The sequence below is a fragment of the Cupressus sempervirens genome, chromosome 6 (assembly GCF_028749045.1).
Source record: "Cupressus sempervirens isolate cs-2001-9-10 chromosome 6, ASM2874904v1, whole genome shotgun sequence".
NCBI lineage: Eukaryota > Viridiplantae > Streptophyta > Pinopsida > Cupressales > Cupressaceae > Cupressus > Cupressus sempervirens.
In genome coordinates, this window is record NC_143123.1 from 299,573,714 (window position 1) to 299,589,976 (window position 16,263).

A 16,263-nucleotide genomic window follows, 5' to 3' on the forward strand; every position below is an offset into this window, starting at 1 on the left:
AAAATTGAAAAACCATAAAAGAATTCCTTACAGCTATTGAAGGTGAAGATATTTTATCCAAAGAATCCAGAAGTTCGCCCAACATAGCATTTGGAAATGTCCAAACTCTGGAAAAGAAAGACAATGTTCACATGGTGGTTAAAGACCAATGCACAAGATCCTAGTACGGAAAAGATTTATACAGAATAATTCATAGAACAGTCCACAATAGCCACAAAGACATGAAGACAAAAAAATGAGTACAAGTTAATGTGAATGACATTTGACCCAAAAGAAGCAAAAACATGTGTAACATTGAGAGTGTAAAAGGTTTAAAATTAATATTATCACGTATTTAGAGGGAAATTTTGTCCGAGCAATGAAACTATGCCTATGAACTAGTGTAACACGGACATTGGGGGACACTGGGATGGCTTTCTGTATAGGGGAAAAAATTGGCTCCAATTTGGGGACAGCAGCAAGGGGGGTGGAGATGTTGTAATATAGCGTATGTATAGTACTTGAAATACTAATTATAAAATGATCTATAATAGTATAAGAACTAATAAATTATAATTATTAATACCAAATACTTGAACATAGCAAAATTGGAACTTACCGAATACAGAATACATTGTGCTTTAACATAGAATATCTAAGTTTCATTTCGAATATTTATGTCGAATTACAAATTACTATTAAAAATTCAAAAATTCAAATTATCAGCAAATAGAGGATTCTGATTTAAAATCATAACTGTATAACAAGGAAAACAGTAAATACTAAATAGAAAACTTGTAAACACCAAATACTAAATAGTTGAACAATGAGCAATGGAACATTGCATATCAAATACAAATTAAAACATAGAATACTGAAATTAATAATTATAAAATTGTCGAAAGTTGAAATGGCGAATGGAAGATTTTGATTATATAAAAGATATCTGTATCATAAAATGATTACAATAAGTAACATGATAATATGATATCAAAACAAGTACAAAATGTCAAAAGGTAGTGATATTAGGCCTTTAATCATCACTCTACAAAAACTCCTCATTAGTAAAGTGTTGGACTTCTACACATCCCAGGGACATCTGCACATCCCTTCACATCGCTGAGTCTCACGACAACTTGGTGGGGAGAAGGCAGTGGTGGGGGTATGTGGGGACACCAAATCCCCACCCAAGGACGTCTCCAAACTGGGCTCGTAGGGGTTCGAGAGGCAAGGAAGCGTCCTCATGTTACACTACTATTAACCAAACTTGGGTTAAAAACTTACCAAGTCTTTTCACTAAGAGGCTGCATCATAAATTTAAAAAACAAATCAAGATATAACATGAGTCATTGCAGTAGGAAACTACATTTCATGAAGTCTTATAAAAATAAAAATAAAAGTGTACAAACATTAATGATGATTACAAGTGACAAAATAAAAAAGGCTCCTTCACTTGTCTTGTTGGCTATCAAAGAAAACATCAAAGAGAAAAGAACTCGGCAAGTCTTCAAACTAGTGTCCATGACCTTCCTATGTATGCTGATCTCCTACAAACCAGCAATGCGTTTTGCATGAATATTTGGGCATAAAATACATAAATCTCATGTCATGATTAGCGAAGAACAATTACTGTTATTCAATCTTAAAAAGAGCTATTCCCTCACCAACAAAATTTATCGACATGTTAATGTCAAGTGAGTCTGAGTAGGAAAGTTTTGAAAAGCTCACATTGGGTTCAAATTTGCAAGAAAACTACCAAACGTACTGTCATACCGGACTTAAAGCTGCAATCTATGACTACCTCCAAGTTGGCTACTTCATTCCGCATCCAAATAATTGAACTCGTGGGTAGCAATAGGTGATGGTGGCATGTCCATTGCCAGCTTGACTTGTAACAGAGCAGCATGATCTTCTCTCAATTCCTTGCTCTTACTCAAATCCATGAGATCCATAAACAGGCTATCCCACACTTCAAACAATTGTTGGATCTCAGCCTTCCACTATGAGAGTTGTAAAACGATGAATTTGTGAAATGTGGGGTGTGACTAGTTTAATTTATACACGTAGCTTTGTGATGTCTCTTCCCTGCTTTAGTCTGCAACAATCTGATTAAAGGCCCATTTACTGCTCTTTTTAGGTGCTCCAACAAAGTAACTTTTTTATTGTGAAATTAAATTCATTTAAATTTTGGGAGGCGATATTAATGTAATTTTATGGGCCCAAAACAGTAATGCCTATAAAGGAAAATCTACTGCCTCATTCTGTATCCAAACTTTTATTTTCCAACTGTATTTCCTATTTAAGCTTCAAGGATGCATGGAAAGTTGGAAACCCTTGTGAGTGTGTTCTAAGGCTGAAGCCCCTCTGAGTTTTGTTGTGCGATTGAGGACACAAACCCTCTTATAGACTGTTAGATGCAATCTTTATTAATATTTGATGCAAATTATTGAAATTTGAAGTGCCTTCAAGTGCTGCATCAAACTGGATCAAATTCATATTTATTATCTGCTTAATTCGCAGTGCAAATCTGTGTTAAAAATGATTATCAAATATTTATGTGGCTCAATTAGTTCTGATTTGAATAAAGCACAAAATCAATAATTAATTGTTAGTCATTAAATGTGCCTAATTTCATTTTAAACCTGTATAATGGTACCTTTTTGCTAACTATGAGACAGCGCGAGATTTCTTCAATTCCTACTTGAACAATTGATTTACTGATCAAAACTGCAACATAAAAAATTTGCCAAGATAAAAAGAAAATTAACTCATTTAAAGAGGGCTTCCTTAAATTTACAATAGCCAAATGTGCATAATTGGCTTTTGATGACTCAAAAAGCTTTGGGTGTAATTCTGAAGCATTCAGAGGTTATGTGCAAAGCATTCAATACAAAGAGCCATGAAAATTGACAATGTTTAGGATAGTGACTTACTGTTTGAAGGCATGAAAAGGCAAAAGATATGTATAAGAGGAATCGCTAAACATACAACCAAAAGAACTAAATGATGTAAGGACAAAGTCAACAAATTATTTGACTAATTAGCACATGATAAATAAAAGTTTTGGTCAGAAGAGAAACTGATTAAAAATAGGCGTGAAGAGAATGTGAGATTTAACTTGAAGAATAGAAAAGTTAAAAGCATGCACGGTGGAAGTGGAATAAAAAGTTCCTTACTGTGATTATACGTTTGCTCTGCTAAAATTGCTACTAAAATGGCCTTGAAATTTCCCTATGCAATCCAGAACTATATTGGCTGAGGTGTGCCCAAAATTGTGGTATTTCATAAAAATATACCATGGCATGTCCAATGTGGTATTTCACATCTTTTGCTTGTTTTTCCTCTTGTTATAAATAGTTTGAGTCTTGTTTTTGCCGTATGATAATAGTCCCGCATGTTTCGAGCTAACTTAGGCATCAAACAGAGTTGTCTAGCTCAAGTTATGAAGAAAAAGTGGGGTTTTCCAAGCTGACAGCACATAGTGATTACAAATCATCCATAAGTGGGTCTTTTATTGGCAATCGCACGAAATAAAATTATATTTTATATTTGAAGAGAATTTTGACATCCAATTAAAATTTTTAGCTCATTTTGAGTTTTGATCTGACCATAGGTTTTATATGTTTTATGAAAAAATAGCATTTTTTAAGTCGATTTTCATGTTACTTTATTAAAAGCTATAGTTATTTTATTAAATTTAATTACATGAGACATTAAAAATACATAATGGTGAGGTTTTTATCACTCAAAGCATATCTCAACATGCTAAACACTTATTAATACCCCATTGCAAATAAATATATGTCCTAAAAGCATATAAGTGGACTTTTTAAAGACAATAACATGTTATTTCATCATTTAAGTGCTCATAAGTGGGGAATTTGAACCCAAAAGTATATGTTATTGTATTTCTAAAGTTTATTAATGTGTTTATTAGCTTGAGTTAGGATTAAAATACATCTAGGAGGCAAATTTAAACCCAAAAGCACATGTATTTTAATAGCATGTGTTTCTGCATCTTAAAAATTCATCCATACTTCTCCAATAGAGGTGTTTAAACATGTTAAAGCGTATGGTGGAGTTTTTGAAGTGGATAGCACATGCTTTTGCATTCTAAAAATAGGTCATTACTTTCATTAACACTCGAAACTGTTAACTTTAACCCCTAAAAATTAGATAAACAACAAGAAAAATAGAGAAAGACCACATAAAAGACGCAAGAAATTATCTTGGGAAAACCATTCTACTTGAAGGGGAAAACCTAGCCACACCAGCACAATATCTCTTTTATTGATATGAAATTGTTCAAGTACAATGCTTTTACTATATTTGGCATATGCCAAGCAATTTGTTGGTTCCCAAAACCACAGATTAGAAATCTAAGAGCTTTGCCACTTCTCTGATAGGATTTCTCAATCAGTTATGGCCGACGAATGGGAATAATCCAAATTTCCCTGCACTTTAGGCTTCACTACACCTAACCAAGTGAACCTTCACTCCGAACCCAATCACCTGGTTCAAAGTCTTTATATAGCGAATTTAGACTTAGTGAGTTATTCAGTTGGCAAGGTCCTCAAACTCGATCAAAACAAAGTTGAATGTTGAATATTTGATTTGATTAAATGTTTTATATAATATTTGTGAATAATTGATTCGATGCTTGCAAAAAGGGAGTATGTGGATTTCTAACTCCAATAATTATATTCCAATAATATTGAAAGACTGGTGCCTTAGTTTATTCGAACAACAAAGTCAACTATTATGAAGATTATTATATGCAACTCAAGGAGACAATATTTATTTTAAATATCATCAATTATCCCTGAGCTTTGCAACAGATACGTTTTATATGCAATTCTATGCTAGCCAAAGGGACTTTAACTTCTTATGTGGGAAGTCCGCTCAGCCAAAGATGTAGAAACATTATATGTTTCACACTATTCCATGTTTGTTGAACACAGAATGCGAAAAATATCCAATGCAAAAAATAAAACCCTATCGGAATAGTTGAATAATTTATTTATTGATCATAAAGGACGGATCCACTTTTCAATTGCAAGCTCTTTGCCTTGAAAATAAACAAAAAGGACTTTTATTTATTATTAAAATAAATTATACAAATTTATATTAAAGTCATGGCTTTAATATTTTACATTTCTCCTACAAGTAAAATGTCTTCTTATTTCTCTCCCAAATATGTCTTGTTATTGCTTCTCTTTTTTGACAACTAAATAATCTCTTATTTATATCCCCTTTTTCTATAGGTGTAATAAAATTCATATTCTTTCATGAATAAATCGCACTTGTTATTTCTCTTAATTAATTCCTCTCCAACATAATCATAGCTTTATAGTTTCATCTAATATTTCTAATAACTAAACCTTCCATGAAGTTTATGAGGTATTTGTTGTGCGTAAATACAACTGCAATCATCAATTCAGAAAGGTGATGATTTAACATAAAACCATACCTATTACTCTTCCTCTAGTGTAACATGGTCTCTACTACTCCTACATGATGCTTGGTGATGGTCAATATCATTATTTGTTGGATATCACTTGCTGCTAAAACATCCTATCGGGGCTCATACAGTTTATCTAAGAGCCTTTTGATATAGCCTGAGAGTAATTACAATTCAACTAAATATCTCCACTAGATATTCAAATAAATAGAGAATCAATCCACCCCTAAGCCTTGAGTTTCTGAAACCGTCCACATTTCGGGGACTTTGGGACTACTGGAAACGTTTCCAAGCTGTCCCCACCCAAGCAAGAAAATCGAAAACATGTCCTTGAAACTTCGGCAATGATCATGTTTCCAATTGTTGTTGACCGTCCCAAGGACTTTGTCGCCATTTCCCATCAGTCTCGGGGACTGCTTGAAGTTTTCGATTTCAAATTAAAATTTAATACAAAAAACATTAATAAATGGTAATTTTTTAATTTACAAGCCCCACATATTGAAAGTTATTCAAAATTTAAAAATAATGTTATGTTTAACATAACATATGTTGAAAGTTTTTTTTTTGGAAGTCATCACAAACTTAGCATCCAACTATGACTGAAAAATTCAGATTTTTGTTCTATAAACTAGACTTGAAAATAATTGTAAATTAGACTTTTGTTTGATATTCATCTTGCAGAGCTGGAAATGACTACTGTTGAATTAAGGAGTACTCAAATCATAACAACAATAATCGCCCAAAAATACAATTTGTAGCTGATTACTGCCTAGACTAGACGGTTGTTATTTCTCTAGGAAAGATTTGGCACCATAAATTTAATTCTACTACAAAAACCACAAGCAAGGGATCTAAAGTCTAAACATATCTCCCATCTATTGCAGATTGATTCTCTGTTTTGATGTCATCCTACATTCCTATTCTTAGATGATGATTCGATTTGATGCTATGTTCTATGCTGAATTGATGCATGAAATTGATAAATTTAAATTATGTTGCTATGATGAATGTGACAATGTTATGTAATTATAAAATTCATGAATATAGATATATAGTCATCCCCTGTCGTCCCCTACTCAGACCCAAAAAAAAGGTCCTGAAAATCCGTTTCCCTGTCCCCCTGTCCCAGAAACTTGAGGTAACATAGGCTGAAAGTGAAAAGGACATCCTAGAGGCTCGTTAGGAGGCTTTTAATTTCTCCCACTATCGATCTGGTATTTTCTTCCAAACATGGAATGTGGGGAGTTTTGCATCTTCATATTTGCACAAGCTAATATATCGCATATTTTCCTAGACTTTTTCTCTGCCATTGTCCATAGTGGTAAGCATCCATTGCAAGGTTTCATAATTCCCATCAGTCATCGAGAATACCTTCTCTAATCACTGGAATTCGCTTTTACTTTTATTTCTTCTTCAGGATACTCATGTTCACATTCCTAGAAGAGTTATTGATTCATCTTCAGAAACATCTTCCTACTGCTCAGAGCCAAACTAGGCACAACCCGACTCCAGTGGCTTTTTGTATTCTTCTCAAATACTGGAAGTGTGAACTGCTCCAGCAATGTCCAACTTGTCTAAACAATGGCACCATACATCTCTGAAATTCACCTGCCCGGATTACTTCTAAAACTTCCTCCAATTCTCTGACCATGTAGTGGCATTTGAATCGATCTATTTGGATTTGTCAGCATCTTCCTCACTTTCTTCAACCAGATTCAGATCTGAGTCTGTAGCTTTACACTCAAAGTAACCCTTTTCTTTTTTAACATTGGCTTTACTCTCCATCAACATGCACGACTACTATATATATTGATTGTCTAATAGACCAATCATACACCTTGAAGCAATCTGAGACCTTTTAAGGATTTGGGGTAATCTTGAGATGAGGGTATGTTCACTTGAGGAATATCAGTAGCTTCTTGTTAAACCATTTCATGTAACATAGATCATAGCTCATTGCATCCTTTCATTGGTAATTGTTGACTGCTAAGGATACTGTCTTAGTTTGTTCGGGCAACTAAGTCAACTATTTTGAAGATTATTATGTAGAACTCTCTATGAGACAATATTTATTTTAAATATCGTCACTTACCCCTGAACACTGCAACAGATACCCTTTATATGCAATTTTATGCTACCCAAAAGGAATTTAACTTCTAAGGTGACAAGTCCAATCAGCCAGAGATGCAGAAACATTATATGTTTCACACTATTCCCTGTTTGTTGAACACAGAATGCAGAAAAAATCCAATGCAAAAAATAAAACCCTGTCGAAATAATTTAATAATCTATTTGTTGATCATAAAGGACAAATTCACATTTTAATTGCAAGCTCTGCCTTGAAAATAAATAAAAGGGGCTTTTATTTATTATTAAAAGATAATATACAAATTACATTAAAGTCATAGCCTTAATATTTTACATTCCTAATGCAAGTAAAATATGTCTTTTTATTTCTCTCCCGAATATGTCTTCTTATTTCTCTCCCAAATATGTCTTCTCATTGCTTATCTTTTTTGACAAATAAAGTATCTCTTATTTATATCCCTTTTTGGTATAGGTGTCACCTTTTAAGATAAAACTCATATTCTTTCAGCGAATAAATCGCACCTATACTTTCTCTTTCTTAATTCCTCTCCAAAATAATCGTAGCTTTATAGTTTCATTTAATATTTCTAATAACTAAACCTTCCATGGAGTTTAAGAGGTATTTGTCGTGCGTAGATATAATTGCGATCATCAATTCAGAAAGGTAACTATTTAATATTAAATCATAACTATTACTCTTGCTCTGGCATAACAGGCTCTTTGCCACTCCTGCATGATGCTTGGTGATGGGATTATTACCAGAGATGCTCATTATCATCATTCGTTGGATATCACTTACTCCTAAAAAATTCAGTCAGGGACTCATATGGTTTATTTAAGAGCCTTCTGATATAGCTTGAGAGTGATTACAATTTGTGCCTTTGCTACAGTCGAAAAGGACATACTGGAGGCTCATTAGGAGCCCTTTAATTCTGCCCCTATCAATCCGGTCTTTTCTTCCGCACATTGAATGTTGGGAGTTTTGCATCTTCATATTCACACAGGCTAACTTACCACATATTTTCCTAGACTTTTCCTTTGTCGTTGTCCATAGTGGTATCTATTGTAAAGTTAAATAATTTCCATTAATCATTGAGAATGCCTTCTTTAATCACTGCAGTTCACTTTGACTTTTATTTGTTCTTCAGGATACTCACATTCACATTCCTAGAAGAGCTATTGATTCATCTTCAAAAATATCTTCCTCACGCTCAAAGCCAAACCAGGCACAGCCCAACTCCAGTGGCATTTTGTATTTTTCTCAAATACTGGAAGTGTGAACTGCCTTGGCAATGTCCAACTTGTCTAAACAATGGAACTATACATCTCTAAAATTCAATTGCTTGGATTGCTTGTAAAATTTCTTCCAATTCTCTGTCCATGTAGTGGCATTTGATGCGATGTATTTGGATTCATTAGCATCTTCCTCATTATCTTCAACCAAATTCACATCCCAGTCTGTAGCTTCACACTCAATGTACCCCCTTTCTTTTTTAACATTGTCTTTACTCTTCATCAACAGGCACAACTACTTTATATATTGATTGTCTAATGGAACAATCATACACCTTGCTATCTGAGACCTTTTGAGGGTTTGCAATAATCTTGAGATGAGGGTATGTTCACTTGAGGAATATCAGTAGCTTCTTGTCAAATCATTTCATGTAACATAGATCATAGCTCACTGCATCATTTGATTGGTAATTGCTGACTGCTAAGGATCCTTTTATATAAACAAACTTCTTCTATGTACCACTAAGATCTCATATATGTTATGTTTGAGAAAAATAATCATTAATATGCAAAAGATAAGACATGAAGCTCCAACATTGTTACACAAATGGAGGCCCTAATTTTTGCAAAAATTTAGGTCTCCATCACAATTACATAAATAGATAGCATTTAGACTCTTCATCTTACACACTGGGATCTCTTCAAATTCCAAATAGAAGACCTTTCATATTTTCAAATATTTAACACTTTATCTTTCCTTATACATGACGTATGACACGTCTTTTTGTATAATATTATCACAAATGTCTCTTTCAGTTGAAGATGACCATGACGGTCATAACAAACATATAACTATTTCATTAAATCAAAGATAAAGATCTCGATCACAGCAATGATCTTCAACACTCGCTCTTAGCAAGAGAGATATCTTTAGTAAGGTAGACGCACATAGTTGCAAACAAAGATGATAAATTCACAAACACATCTTATCTAAGCATAACATAAGTCAGCATAGTTACTTCATAAGCACTTAAACTTAAAGTCATGGAGTCAAACACATGGCTTTCACCATGCCTACTCGCAGAGGGTGATCCATTGTACCTACTCGTTGAAGGTGGAATGAGCACTTTCACCACAAACTTCTCCCAAAGAAGAATGCATTTTCCCCATGCCTAGTCACAAAGGGTGGTCGACAACACCTACTCGCAGAGGATGGAATGAGGGCTTTCACCTCAAACTTCTCTCAAAGAAGAATGCATTTTCACCATGCCTACATGTAGAGAATGGAACAAAGGATATCACGTTGAACTTCTCTCACAAAGAACTCATTAATAACATAAATAAGAATGGTTGAGAATCTCTCTCAATAGAAAGTCCCTCTCAACTGGGATATTTTTTATCAAATAAGATCGCTTATTCCAATTTGACCAAACAGGGAGCTTTAGCATTTACACGTCACATAAGCTTTCCGAAGAATTTGGCATTCTCCCTCCATCATGCAAGTGCCCTCTGAAGGTAAATAGTCTCCTCTGAATATCATTTCTGCCTCTTAAAAGAAACTCAAAACAATTTCATCAATTCAGACAATCTTCATGACTTTTGCATATAATCTCTCATTATCTCATTGCTTCTTGATCTATACTGACAGCATTTTAGAAAGATTAGTAAATACTAGAAGCATATATGAGTCACTATTCTCTATATTATTTCATGAATTATAAGATTCACAATCAATACTCAAAGGTTTAATCATAGAATACTTATCTCTTGATTGTAGTGAAAGAAAATACTTGACCCCCTATAGCCTTCAATTGAGCCACCTAAGCCTCTAGCTTCATAGTAAATGTCAAAAAAGGACCCATGGAGGTAATGAAACCAATACAAAAATCTTCATTTCAATAAATCTTTGCATGCCTATGATAATGAAGATGCACAAAATATACACAAGTAATGTTTGTTACTGATCCATCAAAACTTACACGTTGATAATCAGTAGCCTTTGCTCTTGAGAACCACAACATGATTATTATAATGATTCCAGACTCTGCTAATGAATTCCTTTTGAATCATAATCACATACACAACAGATCAAGCTAGAACGTATCACATAGAAAATAAAACTAACACAGAACAAATCACACAAAATAAAACTAATTATGTTGCATGAACAGAATAGTAATATAGGCACTATTTACTTAGAATATCATCGCTTTACACTACATGCACACCCCTAATTACAAGAACAGCACATACAACACACACCACACACAACACATGATAGGTTGAATCAAAACAATGCAGGATTTTCCTAACTTTATCAAAAATACAACAAAGATGGAGAAGAATATTAGCAAGACATAAAAGCATGAACAAAGAACACGAACTAAATGTAATGAAAATGCACCCACTGTGAGACGATGCTAAATTATTTAACAATTGTATTTGTTACAAGACTTGGATCTCCCAGAACATATAAAAGACAAAATGAACCAACCAAACAATATAATATAAGTAATTGAAATCATGGACCGATCAAAGTCAGAATACCAATGGTGGAGACAATATAAAAAACAAAAAATAACGAACATACCAATCTTGAGAGACAAAAAAAGGTTGGTCTCCACTTGATAGAGATAAAAGCTTATACAGCCATGAGATACAAACCTTGATGCCAACGACACTTAGTTCCTCATATTCTTACAAATAGAGGGAAGTACAAAAACTACTCATGTATACTGTCGAGAGAAACAACAAAAGATTTCACAGCGTACAGAGAAAAGGTTAGATACAATGAATTTTCCACACTACATAATTTCCAAACTTCATAGTCATCTTCGAAATACATCAAAAAGACAAAAGACGACAATATGAGCAAACAATATAAGAAACTTTATAACCGAAAGTATAATAACATTTACTGTCCCACAAATGCTATAACCAAACAATAAAAATAAGAGATTAACCACAATATAAAAACAAGAGAAAAATGACTTGATGATGAACACTAACATCAATACGGTGCCAAGATACCTTTGAAAGGCCTGCCACCATTTCCACTTCTTTTGGGTCAACTAAATTATCTTCCTCTAAAACTAGGGTCTTGGCTTATAAAAAGAGATGTGTCATGATAGCTTCAATAAAATGAGTCCGATGTGATTTAATTGTTGCTATGAATACAAAGACTTCCACGTTAGCAAGTTCGCCGAAGGGGATAGCTCCTAGGTTGAAACAAGCATATATTGAGGGTGGTCGTGAAGAACTACAAACTTGCCTCCCTTATCTCCATCACTCACTATTGGAGCACAAAATCTTAAGTTATCCAAAGCCCATTCAAGTGCTTACATGCTCTCCTTATTATCGTCTATAGCCACCACTACAATCCAATATATATCCTAAACTAATCACTACAAATTAATGTCTTTGACAACTTTGAAACAGTATCATATATACTTTGCATCATGAGATGGAAACTTTAAAAAAAAACTATGGGGATGTTAGACTATTGATAAGTTTCAATAGCCCAAAAACTATTGTCTTCATAACAAAAACGAAACAATTGAACTATGGTAATCACTTCGCTATCACAAAGAAAAAGAAAAAATATGAACGATGGTTCCTAATCTTCCCAACAGAATAACACTTCGAGGAACAAGGTGATCTGAATTAAGAATTCAGAGTACAACACCTAGTTTAGAACTTGCGGTATTGAGATTTAGTTGAAAATAGTTGAAATGCAACAATAGATTTTTGTGAGTCCAAAAAGTGATCCATTGAATTTGAAATAGAGTTTATACAAATCTAATGGATCCCAAGGGTCACCACTATCCCTTGGAAATGAAAATGAAAAGTCCACAAGTTATTTAATTTTTTTTTAGACTTTAAAATCTACAAAAATCTATATTCAAAATTACGTCTACTTGTAGAAGTCGTAACTTTCTACTCGTCGCTCGAAATCACGAATCATCGGATTTTCTGAAAAGATTTTCAAAAGCTCTACGATCAGTGCTCTAAGGTTTAAGTATAGCACTACACCATCTTTGCATCATTGAAGCCCAAAAATGCCTGGAAGACCTTTGAAAATGCAAAATACTAAAACATAAAAAATACCAAAAAAATAGATTTTGGTATTTTCCCATTTCTGCTTGCACCAACGTCCTTTGCATCTTCCTGGATTGTGTTTTGATCATTCCTTCCCCCTAGAGAGGAAATAGGTACCATTTCATCCATGCTTTGCAACAAATGTGGAAAGTGAAACTGCATTTGTTCACATGTAAGCCACTTTCCGTATTGAACAATTTGTCTTGCTTTTACAACATGGTACAAGTAGATTGTCTGGTTCCTCAAATTCTTCATAACAAACTCCACAATTTGATCACTTTAGAGGGGATTAATAGCTTTTGAATTCAACTATGTATGACTGATTTCCTCAGCAACATCTACAATGTCTACTGAAGGAGCGAAATATGGCTTCAATATACATTGAAGACTAGATCAACACCCAAAAATGAAGGCAAGTTGAGTTCAAATGCATTTTTATCAACTTTCTTGATGATCTTATATCGACCATAGCGAAGAGGACGAAGCTTCCTATGAGGGCCTTGCAATCGTTCCTTATGGAAATGCAACCATTCCTTATCTCCAACCTCAAAATTATGAGAAGTTTAATGCTCATCATGCCTCTGTTTATACTTCTTAGTGGTTTGTTCCAAAATTTCATGAACTTGTTGCTGCAGATGATGAATTTTATCAATAAACTTTTTTGCTTTGTCCTTCTCCTTATCCAAGCATGGTACCAAGTCAAGTTGTATAACTGGTATAGAAACAATTATTGGTGCTAAAGGTTGATATCCTAGACAAACTTCAAATGGGCTATGGCCAATTGAACTATAGATTGCCCTGTTGTAGCTATGTTGTACATATGGAAGGCTATCATCCCATGTACACGGATGTTTGGAGTAATACATACGCAAGATTTAAACAATCATTCGATTGACCATCTATTTGAGGATGAAATGCAGTGGACTTTGTTAGTTTTGTGCCCATAATGAAGATCAAAATTGACTGAGAAACCGACTATCCCTATTTGAAATGATGCTTTTTGGTAGTCCAAAATGAACCCAAACATGCTCAAAAAAGAGTTTTGCAGTTTCTTCTTTGGAGATTGCCTTTCTATAGGCCACCAAGATTGCCATTTTTTAAAATCTCCCTACTACAACATATACACAAATCATGCCAATGTTTAGTTGTAGAAAGACTAGACATATAATCCATAGAAATTGAATGCCAAGGTTTATCTAGAATAGTAAGTGGTAAATATAAACCAAGCTTACGATTTACGGGCTTTGCAATGATACACGTACATGCTTGAACCTATTCTATCACATCATTTTTTATTTTTTGCCAGTAAAAACATCTTTGGTGTATAGCAGTAGTCCTAATTATTCCAAAATGACCAGCAACCTTACTGTAGTGAGCTTCACATGTTAACTTCTTACGTTCTACCTCAGGCACACAGATTTGGCCAAGGTGGCAAAGAATTCCATTTTGCAAGTAATAATCATTCACATGTTTACCTTTCATAAGCTGAGTATAAACATCCAAAAAATCATTATGATGTCCATACAAGTGCGCCCAATTTTCTGTTTGGTGACCACATTATTCTAATACCATACTTATTCCTACAATTGGAGGCATGCTCAAACAATCTACTACCTTATTGGAGCTTCCTTTCTTATGACATTTGTTGAAGATAAGTTGACCACCTTTGGTGCCTATCATTCTGTAATTTTTTTTGTGTTTGCAAAAACTTAGGCGGTGCGATCTGTGTGGATGAGTATCCTTTCCCAATATATAATGTTTCCATTTCTTGCAAGCTTGAACAATAGCATATAATTATTTATTATAGGTGGGATGCCTATGCACTATATCAAAAAAAAGTCTCGCTATGGTAGGCAACTCGATGTCCATGTTGCATGAGGACTGCTCCTAGGACATATTTTAATGCATCAATTTGTATTTCAAAAGACTGCTCTAAATTAGGAAGAGATAAAACTGGTGCAGAGCATAACCTTTGTTTGAACTCCTCAAATGCAAGTTGTTGAGCAACTATCCACTTGAATTTTGCTTTCACACCTCCTCGTAGTGACTGATTTAAAGGCCAAGACAAATGTGAAAACCCAAACAAAAATCTACAATAAAAGTTAGTCAACCCCAAGAAGCTACACAACTCTTTGAGATTCCTTGGAGCAAACTAGTCTTTAATTACTTGTATCTTTTAAGGATTACCATGAACACCCTCACTATCAATGACATAACCTAAGTATTTAATACTTAGCATACCAAAAGAACATTTATCCTTATTTGCATAGAGTCCATGGTCTTGCAATTCAGAAAATACAACTACAAAAGATTCAATGAATGGCCTATGTACATCATTCATCATCCTCATAAATGTGGTTGGGGCATTTTGAGGCCAAAAGGCATCACGAACCAATTGAATACTCCCTCCTTAGATTTAAAATTTGTCTTCCATACGTCTATTGGATCAATTGGTACTTGATGGTACCCAAATTTCATATCAATTTTAGTGAAGAATTTTGCCCCTCTAAGCCAGTCCAAGAGATCATCTATTTGAGGAATTGGATATCTATTTTTCAAAGAGATCTTATTCAATGGTCTATAATCAATACAAAGCCTCCATGTACCATCGTTTTTCTTTACAAGAATAAGTGGGCTACAACAAGGAGATGCAATTAGGCGGATATGTCCTTTCTGAATCAATTCTTGTATCTATCTTTTTACCTCATCATTTTCTAAAAATGACCTCCTATATACTGGCTCATTAGGCAATGGGGTTCTTGGTAACAAATCAAAAGAGTGTCTAACTTGGCAGTGTGAGGGTACACCTATTGGTAACTCAGACACATTTTGATAAGTTAATAAAATCTGATCCATTGACTTTGTTATTTTGTTGTGATAGACACTGTGGCATGGGAATTAAACAAATTTTTCTTTTGTTCCTCAAGATGGATCATTAATAACACAAATGTATCAGTTTGGGACATTAATCTTCTATAGTTTTTTGCACTAATCAAAGATGCAGAGTGCACAGGACTTAAGCTGTGATATCTAGCATTTTTTCCTCCCAATTTAGTTGTTACACTTTGCGGCCTAGATTCATACACCCCATGGCATTGATACATGTATGGCTTCCCTAATAGAATGTCATATGCATCAAGAGGAGCTACATCATAGACCACCTCATCTCTGAATGGTTTTATGGAATATGAAAGACGACATTGCTTGTTTACTTGAATATCTCGCCCTTGGCTCACCCACCCCATAGAATATGGTTGCGAATGTGATGTTGTCTTCAAATTCAATCTTTTTATAGTCTCAGAAGATATCAAATTCTTTTGACTCCCACTATCAATAATAAAATGCAAAGCTTTTCCTCCTACCCACATTTGTGAATGGAATAATCTCTCTTCATCATCACAAGC

General features: G+C 34.1%; 1 protein-coding gene across 3 annotated transcripts in view; it reads right to left on the minus strand.

The window, feature by feature from the left end:
* Window positions 1-16,263, minus strand: part of CHR18 (chromatin remodeling factor18) — a 311,394-nt gene that overhangs the window by 249,160 nt on the left and 45,971 nt on the right. For all 3 annotated transcript variants that reach the window (XM_089787935.1, XM_089787937.1, XM_089787936.1), the window contains exon 7: window positions 32-107. In XM_089787935.1, the coding sequence (XP_089644061.1) occupies window positions 32-107 (76 nt within the window). The remainder of the gene's footprint in view (window positions 1-31; window positions 108-16,263) is intronic.